This window comes from Quercus lobata, unplaced genomic scaffold (genome assembly GCF_001633185.2).
Source record: "Quercus lobata isolate SW786 unplaced genomic scaffold, ValleyOak3.0 Primary Assembly Scq3eQI_257, whole genome shotgun sequence".
Lineage (NCBI taxonomy): Eukaryota > Viridiplantae > Streptophyta > Magnoliopsida > Fagales > Fagaceae > Quercus > Quercus lobata.
This window is the reverse complement of record NW_022154832.1, coordinates 23,943-34,889: the sequence shown is the minus strand read 5'-3', so window position 1 is coordinate 34,889 and position 10,947 is coordinate 23,943. Positions and strand designations below refer to the sequence as shown.

General features: G+C 33.4%; 1 protein-coding gene, 1 long non-coding RNA gene and 1 pseudogene across 2 annotated transcripts; 2 read left to right on the top strand and 1 right to left on the bottom strand.

Moving 5' to 3' along the window:
• Nucleotides 1–483: 483 nt before the first annotated feature.
• Nucleotides 484–4,588, top strand: LOC115973464 (annotated as a pseudogene).
• A 709-nt stretch (nucleotides 4,589–5,297) lies between these two features.
• Nucleotides 5,298–5,650, bottom strand: LOC115973467. Its single transcript, XR_004087722.1, has 2 exons — nucleotides 5,560–5,650; nucleotides 5,298–5,492 (listed from the first exon to the last, which is right to left on the bottom strand). It is a non-coding gene; the product is annotated as an uncharacterized LOC115973467 (long non-coding RNA).
• LOC115973460 (purine permease 21-like) lies at nucleotides 5,439–8,705 on the top strand. Its single transcript, XM_031093727.1, has 2 exons — nucleotides 5,439–5,511; nucleotides 7,374–8,705. The coding sequence occupies exons 1-2, from the start codon at nucleotides 5,475–5,477 to the stop codon at nucleotides 8,564–8,566; spliced, it is 1,230 nt and encodes a 409-aa protein (XP_030949587.1). The 5' UTR covers nucleotides 5,439–5,474; the 3' UTR covers nucleotides 8,567–8,705.
• Nucleotides 8,706–10,947: the final 2,242 nt, after the last annotated feature.

Genomic DNA, 10,947 nt, shown 5'->3' with positions numbered 1-10,947 from the left:
TTGTAATGCCATATTATTACATTTTTGGCACCACCAACACTGATGCTCTCATAAACATGAAGAAGTGAAGGTTATTAATTAGTTTATATTAAATCTCTTCTTTTTCATCTTTTTTTTAATCACTTCCCATAAGGTGATAATTAACAAGTTATTCCCCTAATGGGACAAACAACAACAAGCAACAAACAAACAATTAAAAATCATTATAGCCTTATAGGACAACTTAATATTGATTTTTCTAGGAAATTGATAGCCATACAAACATTTAGTGGAGTTATGGCAACCGAATTTGACATCAACAAAATAATAATAATAATAATAATAATAATATTTTCAAATATATCCTCACCGCTTTGCTCCAATGATTTGTATGGACTTGGCTCTCCCTTGAATATTTGTCAAATGATAAGAAGAAACGGTGACCATAGAGCAACAAAATTGATTATTGGACTGCGACACCCATTTACTGCCAGAATAGAAGTTATAAATGTACAAGATTCACTTATTGTGTACACACACTCTCTCTCCATCTCTAACTCTCTAAAACATCTTTGAACTCATTCAACTTCGACATGAAAGAAGCTCAAGAACTTCAGCTCCATATCATGAGTAAGTCATATTTTCATAAATTTATTACCAAAGAGCAAGAAGTTTATTTTTTGTAGTCTTTTAAAGGTTTTTTATTTTTATTTTTTAAAGATAATTACAAAATGCTGTTAATTCTACCGTTTCAACTCTTTTCCCTCTAAACCACAAAATACTTTGTGCATTAGGAGTATTAATTAAACTACAAAGCTCTTGACCTTGTAATAGTCAAAGTTACAAGAGATAGAGAGCGATTTAATTTGATTTTGGTAGAGAAGTTTGTTTCTGTAATTCTGAACTTACTTCTGCTATGATAGCAACTAACAGATATTTTAAAAACTATCCAGCAGTAAAATAGTTGAACTTGAACATGATACATCACCTTTGAAGAAATCCTTATGTCTTAAAGAACAATATATGGTTATTTTCTCTTATATTGATGGAATTCTCTCAGGAAAAATCACATTTCTGTAATAGAATATCTCTAGGATGTAATTATAGGTATATATATATACTATGCATGCCTATAATCTATATTCATAGCGACGAAGGTGCCACCTATGCTAAGTGAAGAAGCATCCTAGGCAGGGAAGGAAGTATATTGAGGCCAAGGGGATCATGGCCCCGGCCCCAAGGATTTTTTTTTGAACAATTTATATAGTTAAATTATTTTATAGTATATATAATTAAAACTTGAAGTTTAGCATTCCAAAAATGATATCTAGGGATCTGTTTGGATAGAACTTATTTTGCTGAAAACTCAAAGCACTATAGCAAAATAATTTTTAAATGTGTGAATAGTACGATGGGAAATATTTTTAATGAAAAAATTGCTAAAAAGTAGAATTTGTAAGTCCGTGAACAGTGCACGGATGTGCAGAAGAATAGTCAAAAGTTGCCGCTACTGTTTATGAACAGTGCATGAACAATAGTCGTAAGGCCAGTAACTGCTCAAGTCCCACTGAAACGCGGCTTGAAAAAAAATATATATAAAAAATAAAAAAACGCAAACGCAAAACTCGTATCCAAACCCCACCCTAATTCTCTCTTAAAAATTAAGTTGGCCCATAGAAAACCCAAAAATGCAAATTACCAAATATCTTACACTCAGGGCCCTATAATAAAAAACCTTTTTAATTTTTTTTTTTTTTTTTGGATAGATTAAAACTTAAAAGACCTTTTTAGTTAATAGATACCTAAATATATGTGGTGCTACAATATTGAAGCCTTCAATTAACTTAATTAAGTGTTGTTAACTTGTTAATAAACTACCAGTTCCTCCAGGTCTTTCAATCTACCTGTGATACTGATTGAGACAAGGGCTCTCAAGTCTCACCCCCATATGTCTTCACTCTCTCTCCAAAATTAATTTTAAAAAGAAAAATTTATTTAGATCACTATTATGAATAATTTTGTTTTCTTGACTACAAAATGCTATAACTTTGGGTGTGAAAATACTTATATTGTTCTCTGTTTTATTTTTATTTTTTTTCCTAGTTGAATTACTAAATTTAGTTATGAGAATAAAAACTATGTATATGCTAACTATATATGTTTGTATGTTTGGATCTTGATATTATAAAGAGAGCAGATAACAAATCATAATTTGAAAATTATCTGGTGAGTAAAATATAATATTAAGTATTTTCGATAAAGCCTAATTGAATGCACTATTTTTGTATCAAAATGATTGGTTTTTGGATTTTCTCAAAGAAATAATACTTTCCTCTTGTCATATATAGTCATCAATTTATCTTTTTTTTTTTTAATTCTCAAAGTTTTATATATATATATATATATATATATATATATTGGGTTTTCAAATTCTTTTTCCCTAACATTTTAAATTTTTTAGATTTGGAATTAAGTGCCATATAGGATATGATAACGTAATATTATTTGTGTAACTTCCATTATTAAACGTTGAAAAGAATAATCGTACTCTAGGCCCACAAAGATGATATATCCATTCCTGCTGTGGGCAAGTGGGCATCCATGGCTTGAAACTTTTTTTTTTTTTTTTGGCTTGAAACTTATTATATGCATATAAGACCTCTCCTCTCTAACCATTATTAAGAAAAAAATAAATAAATTAGAAAGGGAAATCAAGAACTGTATGTCCTTTCTTTTCTGGTTAGAAAAAATAAAGTGTTTTATTAAAGGTTGAATGAAAGACCTTTTCAAGAACCAGATCATACACAAAATTGTAAAATTAGCTACATTACATTAGATTCTCCAATTAAATTCAAACGTTTAGTTATTTTGACCAATAAGACATAAATAGTGTTATATTTTTGAGGGATATTAAATTTTTTATATATATAACCAAGTGTTTAAATTCAATTAGAAAGCCTAGTGTATTACACTTAAGATATTTTGTATATAAACTTGTGTAATTTACGTTTCATATAATGGTGGATCTCCCCTTTATGTGAGAGGGCATTCGTATTCGTATGATTCCATATGCTATCTTTTAGAAGAGAGGATCAATTTTATTTTATTTTATGTGGCTTAACAAAATAAACTAAAAATAAAGAGTAATAAAAAAAGATCACTTTTTTTAACACTTGCTAAACTCACAAAGATAGCTTTTTCCAACTATAATTGTCCTTTCAATGTGATCTTAGCAGCTCAGCTTGAAGCGAAAGAAGCAAACTCAACAACAGAGGATATAAATGTCACCAGCCAATCAACTCAGCCTAGAAATTATGGATGGTGGCTCCGAATAAGCATGTACACACTCTTTCTCCTCTCTGGCCAGTCAATATCAATACTCTTGAGAAGATTATATTATGACAAAGGTGGAAAGAGCAAATGGTTGGGAACGGTTGTGCAACTCATAGGCTTCCCTGTCCTTCTTCCCTATTATTTCATCCCATCACTCAAAAATCTCAAAACAAACAGTACTGCCACCACTATCCACACTAAACCACCATCCACCTTGGTACATGTATCAGTTTATGTATCACTTGGTCTACTTATTGTTGCAGATTGCTTCTTGTATTCAACTGGGCTAATGTACCTTCCTGTGTCTACTTACTCTCTCATTTGTGCATCACAGTTGGCCTTCAATGCTTTTTTCTCCTTCTTCCTTAACTCACAAAAGTTCACTCCTTCGATAGTCAATTCTCTAGTCCTTCTCACTATATCCTCCATCCTCCTAGTTTTTGAAACAGACCCTTCTTCAGACTCCTCCAAAGTTTCTAAAGGAAAGTATGTAATTGGGTTAATATGCACTATTGGTGCATCTGCTGGATATGGTTTGGTACTTTCACTTACACAGGTTGCCTTCAAAAAGGTTTTTAAAAAGGAGACATTTACAGCGGTCATGGACATGATAATCTATCAGTCTCTGGTTGCAACCTTAGGTGCTTTGGTGGGACTTTTTGCTAGTGGAGAGTGGAAAGGTTTAAAAACGGAGATGGGAGGGGTTTGAACTAGGAAAAGTATCCTATATCATGACTTTGGTTTGGACAGCTTTAATGTGGGATGTTTTTGCTATAGGTTGCGTAGGTTTGATTTTTGAGGTGTCTTCCTTATTCTCCAATGCCATAAGTGTTTTGGGTTTGCCTATTGTTCCGGTTCTAGCTGTAATTTTTTTCCATGACAAAATTGGTGGAATAAAGGTGATCTCCATGGTTTTGGCTATTTGGGGTTTTGTTTCGTATGTCTATCAACAATACCTTAATGATCTCAAGTCCAAGCAGCATGAAGATAGAAATGCAAATGAAGCTTCCAATGCCTCCTCACTACAACAGGTTAATGGATCATGAAAAAGATTTGCCTAGACTACAATAATGAATGCATAAGATAGGCTTAGATCAATGTAAGGCTAATTTTCTACAAAAGAAGACTTTCGAATCATTCTACTTGTATGGAATGGCTAATTAAGTAGTATTAGTCAAGCAGATAAACTGGTAAGACTTATCTCTACCATATCTCTCAATCTTCTTCCTTATTTATTGTGTAATTTTTCACTTTGTAGTTAAGTGGTATTATCTAATCTGATTTATTAATAATGAGAATTAGGATACAAATTCCCCTACCCACTTATTGTAACTATTATTAAAAAAATATATAAATAAATAAATAAAGGCTAACATGATTCAAATGATATGATGACACCATTCATATGATATAACCATTTCAAATATTATTAGAAAGAAAATGTTTTAAATGTGCAATAAGGGGTTAGTTATGGAATAAGACTGCACATTATATTATTATAGGTACTGGAAACCCATCACCAACCATGCAAGTTGCATGCAATCCATGTACCTACTAAGTTTTCAAGTGTATAAACTCTCTCTCTCAAATTTCGTTTCCCACATTTAAAAAGCTTAAGATCTTCAACAACACGTGCCTATCTAAATAGATCATGGGAGTTCTAGGGTAAATTAATTCTCATGTAGTCCTGTAATTGAAGCATATATTCAATTGAAGCAAATCAGGCAAACTACCAATTTTTAAGTGAAATTGGCAATTGCATTGATGATTTACATACAAAAAAGTTACTGCAAAATGGTATAATTTTGACAAAATCCCAACATAGTTTAATGATATGCATCGTACTACCTACAAAAAGTAAAATAAAATGAAATCCATACAACTTAAAAACTCATTCCAAGAAATATAAATCATCGAATTAAACCATATCTATCATGATATTGGATCACGATTGTGATTGAGCCCATATTATTTTGCAATTGTTGAAAAGCTATAAATGTTTAAAATGATGCAATAACGTGTTAATTATGGAATAAGACCTTACATCACTCGAGTTGGACAACCATTACAGCCATAAATTGCATGCAGTTCAAGTACATGCTTCAATTTATTTGTGCATAAAGGCTCTCTCTCTCTCTCTCCCCCCTATATTCACCTTCAACATGGGGCAAGCTCAAAATCTGCAACTCCAAGTCACGGGTAAGTCAAATTTCTGTTTCCCAAGATTAGATAAGAAAAGCAGCTAACCTGTATATTCTTCTTTTCTTTTTTGTTCTTTTTGCTAAATATTCCAGTCCATCTGTATATTCTTTCTTTTTTCCCTTCTGTTTTTGTTCCCCTCCAAATTATAAGGAAGAAATATTAAAATCGTTTTTCTACAAAAGCTTTTCGTAGATCTCTCTTAATTTGAAATTGGTAGCATAGCAGTTGATGGATATGAATGAAAACTGTATAGCAGTATTGTAACACACTAATCAACTCACAATGTAAGTAACGGTAAATTTTGTTGAACACAGCTTATCACACACTGCCATAGACACTCCATTGAAATGTGAAATGTAAAATACAATTTTTAAATTTTTAAACACAATTTCAGCCCTTGTTGTATGGTATATACGTACACACTGTGTACGATAGTCATTACCCGTTAAGAAATAATTTATACAGGAAGTGCAAACTCTATAGTCTCAACAGTAGGAAAGGCATTAGTAAGTGTCCTCTATGTGATGAGCTGATGACACAATCCTGCTGTCATAGCTCATCTGGGGAGTTCTGAATTACATTCTAGAAACACAATGCTTACTAGGACGGTCTCACAATCATATTGGCATTCAAGATGCAAATTATCAAATTTTTAAGTAACATAAACTATACCAAAAAACTAATAATAAAAAAGTAAAAATAGTTATTGGGGAGTTGTAGATCAAGAGAAAAAAAATCATCAGATAATTTTTTTCATAAAAGGTTTATACTAATGTGTTTCTTTACTAACGTAGAAATTTCGAAGTAATATTTAATCAATTTTAGTTTGAATATTCACTCTACGTATAGATGTAGATGCTTATTATTAGTAGTTTAGTAATTAGTACTCTATTGCTTCAAAATCAGCATTTCTTTCACAAGCCATACTCATGCTTCATGCTTCTTAGTTAAAGCACATATAATTAGGGGGGCTGTGCATGGGTGGGCTGGGTTTCGAGTATTTTTCAATCTAATTCTACTTTCTCAATTTGAGAAATATCTAACTCAACTCAACTCAGGACAACTTTAAAAACCAAACCAATTTGACCACAGGGATTGAGTTGGGTTGGACTCATTTTTTTATACCTAATAAACAAACAAAAAAAATGTTTTCATTGAATTATCTAAGACCATTATTATATAAATGATTTCAATTTACACAATTAGGAATAATATTTCAATTTTATCAAAACTAAGTCTCAAATACCAAAATAAATTCAACATATATAAAATAAGTCCCAAAATCCAAATGAATTAAAAATAAATAAACTTAAAATAAATATAGGTTTTATAAACTATTAATTGCATGAGTTTGGCCAAGTTACTTGGGTCAAATGTTTTGCCAAACCAAACCTGACCCAAACCAAGTTTTGAAAAAGTTTTAGAACGCAACCCAATCTATCAACACACGAAAAAACCCACCCAAGGCATTGAGTCGAGTTGGTGCACATCCCTAACTAATAACTAGAGAGAGCAATAAAATGGGAATAGAGCCACATGAAATGTTATAAAATAGTTTATATTCTGTACATTATACATCACTAGTTTTGAATCTTTTGATAAAGATAAGGGAGCCAGAAAAGTACAAAACATAAAGAGTTAACAAAGAAAGCACAATACACTTCAGTGGAAGACCTTCAATTTTTCAGAATAAAAAGGACCCTATTAATAGCATAGATTGAGTGTGTTTATTGATGCTGCTAAAAATAATGCTTGTTGACAAACTAATTAGTTAGAAAGCAATACACATCAAAATTAAAAAGGAATTCATAAGATAGCAAAGTTTCTCCTCTAGTAATCCCTTTACATGTTCTTACCAGTTCAAGAAGCTGAAGAAGCAAACACACCTGGTCATATCAATGCCACCAACCAATCAACAATCTCACAACCCAGAACCTTTATGCAGTGGCTCCGAATGACCATCTTTACACTCTTTGTCCTCTCCGGCCAGTCAGCAGCTATACTCTTGGGAAGATTCTACTATGACAAAGGTGGAAAGAGCAAATGGACAGCAACACTAGTGCAAATTGCAGGATTCCCAATCATCATTCCTTACTACTACATCTCTCCACCTGAAAAGACTACTACAAACAGTATCCACAGGAATGAGCCCTCCACCTTAATCCTTGCTTTGATATATGTCTCTTTAGGTGTACTTCAGGCAGCAAACAGCATGATGTATACGGTTGGGCTCTTGCACCTTCCAGTATCTACTTTTGCACTTATTTGCGCATCCCAGTTGACCTTCAATGCTTTCTTCTCCTTCCTTATAAATTCCCAGAAGTTTACTCCTTTTATAATCAATTCTCTAGTCCTTCTCACCATCTCCTCCGCCCTGCTGGTATTTCAAACCAATTCTATGAACCCCACCGGAAACTCTAATGTGATTTATGAAATTGGACTCTTTTGCACTGTTGGTGCATCTGCTGGATTCGGATTGATGCTTTCCCTTACAGAGCTCTCCTTCCATAAGATTTTAAGAAGGGAAACATTTACAGTGATTTTGGAAATGATAATCTATCAGTCACTGGTAGCAACTTGTGCTACACTGGTGGGGCTCTTTGCTAGCGGAGAGTGGAAAGGTCTAAAGAGAGAGATGGACGAGTTTGAACTGGGGAAGTTTATTTATGTCAGTACTTTGATTTGGACAGCTATAGCTTGGCAGATTTTCAATATTGGCGCAGTAGGCTTGATACATGAAGTGTCTTCCCTGTTCTCCAATGTCATAAGTGTGTTGGGTTTGCCTGTTATTCCAGTTCTAGCCGCAATCTTCTTTCATGACAAAATGGATGGGGTAAAGGCGATTTCCATGGTGTTGGCTATTTGGGGCTTTATTTCATATTTCTATGAGCACTACCTTGATGATTCTGAGGCCAAGGCTGAAAAGAGAGATGTCAAGGAAGAAACTTCAATGCGTCCCCTGTTGAAAGAGGTTACCGACGAACAAGATGGGCTAAAGAATATTTATCAAAAAATTCCACTTTCCACAGAAACAAAATTTTATGAGCACTGAAGCTATTCCTCTGTCTTGATTCCTAGAATGGTTTACAAACTCATATTTCCAAACTTGTAGGTAAACCCCATGCCATTGTTTCTCCACATGAAGTGTAAATCATGGTCTTGTTCATTCCATTTCCAAAAATATTTTCAGACTCCAGTAACTATAATTGGGTCATTTTTATTTTGTCTAAACTACTCATCCAATTTGGGTATCGCACTTGGTAGCAAGTCTTGTGCATATTGCCATGTTAGACCATCAATCTGGCGAATTAAAGGGGCCTAAACCCCTTCCCCATAAACCCCAACAGCAGAACCACCCCATTATTGTATAGAAGGGGTGAACATGAACAATGTCAAAGTGATGGGCAATAAGAATAAAGGGGGCAAGCTCAGGAGAAACAGCTGAGCTGTCCTGAGAACCCATGAATACAACATGAAAGAGAGGTTCTGTTCAGGGTCCTTCAAGGGCAAAAGGAAAGCCAGAACTGACAAATGAGATAGAACCAATGCAAAATATGTGGTAGCATATATGGCCAAAGGTAAAGCATAACACTAGAATATGAATTTTCAAGCCAAATTTAGGATAAAAATTTATTGAATTCTTCATCAGAAATTATAACTACTACAACATATAGCTATCACTGTGTTACATGCATTTTAAGTAAAAGTGAGTCTTCTTCCGAGGTTGGGGCTTTTAAGACAAAAGCACCAAAAAAATAAAAGAAAAGAAAAGAATATTTGACACTGTTTTTTCCATTATTTAACAATCTCAAGACTTGTTATTAATATGTGAAGCCCGTTGGTAGCCAAAAAATTATACCCCAGTCAAAGAATTTTGAGGGGAAAATGTTTGAATTGTTTATTGCAATTACAGATACTCAAATTTTGGCAGAGAAGCAATTTGACTATAAAATGCTGATTATAACTACCAACTAAAAAAAATACCCACAGATTTGTCATGTTGATACAGAACTATGGTACCAAAAAAATAGCATTTGTAGATATCACAAGCCCACATATTTGATCTATGATGCTGAACCACATATACTAATGGGCTAATATATCTCTAACACATGGTTTTAAAGTAGCAATTTTTTTCCCTATTGAGGTATCTTCCATTGTCAAGACATTAAAAAACGATATTGCTGATCAGTTCTCTCTCTAATACGTGCTCAAATCAAAACCAACGCAACAAATTGTACAAGCAAATGAAATGACCCATATGATCTTAAAGAATTTAGTGCCTTGTAAATACTCCTAAAAGTTCTCACAAGATGTCAAGATGTACATACATGCAAATAACAAATGTAACTGTAGCTTTAAGTGGTGAGGGTACTTACTGGAGCTAATAATAAGAGGTTTTCCATGACCAGAGTAATTGTAACTTTCGAACCCCCCTTTCTCCATTGTTAGAACTGAGAAGGACTTGGGTTGTGGCGTAGTGGAAGAAGAAGAAGAAGAAGTAGAAGAAGAAGAGTTGCTTTGAAGAGCGTTGATGGATTGGGTTGGGCCCATTAGGTTAGGTGGGCGCATATATTTACTCAGATCTTGGCCCACTTGCATCTGGGCTCTCCATAAAGTGTCCGTTTGACACACAAAATAAAAAAAAAAAATTCTGATTTTCTGAATATACACGTGATTAATGTAAAAGTGATGCCGTTTTGCACTTTTGCACTACTAACTAGAGTATGTTTTTAGAAATATGCTTTTAGATCTGGATTTTTATGCTTTTGTTATGTTTTATGTGTTTTTTACAGTGAAAGTATATAGGTGGGTTACAGAAGCCTAAGGAAGTAAACCTTAGATGGGTAGAGTGCCAACTTTTAAATCATAGGTAAATAACTTAAATTTTGGCCAAATAATAAATGGGTAAGTTGTAATTTACCCAAAAATAATTGAACAAAGAGAGACATCACTTAGGGTACTGAATGCTCCCTCTCTTCTCAGTCACCTAAGTTATTTGACATAGTGGACATAACACCTGTAAACTCAAATTTTAATAATATTTAGGAGGAGTTTGGATTCAGCTTATCTTGCGTCCACGTTTGCCTTCAACGCGTTTCAGGCTTCTTTTTTTTTTTTTTTTTTTTTTGGAAGCCGCACTTTTTGACTTTTCCATAGTGAACAGTGCATTTGTGCACTGTTCATGGACCCACAAATTACACTTTTCAGCAACTTTTTCATTAAAAATGGGTCCCACGGTACTATTCACACATTTAAAAATTATTTTGCTACAGTATTTTCAGTTTTCAGTTTCAGCAAAATAAGTTCTATCCAAACAGACCCTTAGTTTAAAGACTCAAAAGATTCAGAGAAAAATAACCAAAACTTGGAGTCTCTTATTTGAAAAACAAAATTAGATCAAATGTCTCCTACACATAATGGGGTTGCTAG

What these genes read in the sequence shown, in the direction of transcription:
- LOC115973460 (XM_031093727.1), top strand. Translation starts at nt 5,475, where the DNA reads ATGGGGCAAGCTCAAAATCTGCAACTCCAAGTCACGG. An exon ending in TCTGCAACTCCAAGTCACGG is followed by an intron (nt 5,512 to 7,373) that starts GTAAGTCAAATT and finishes TGTTCTTACCAG; the next exon opens with TTCAAGAAGCTGAAGAAGCA.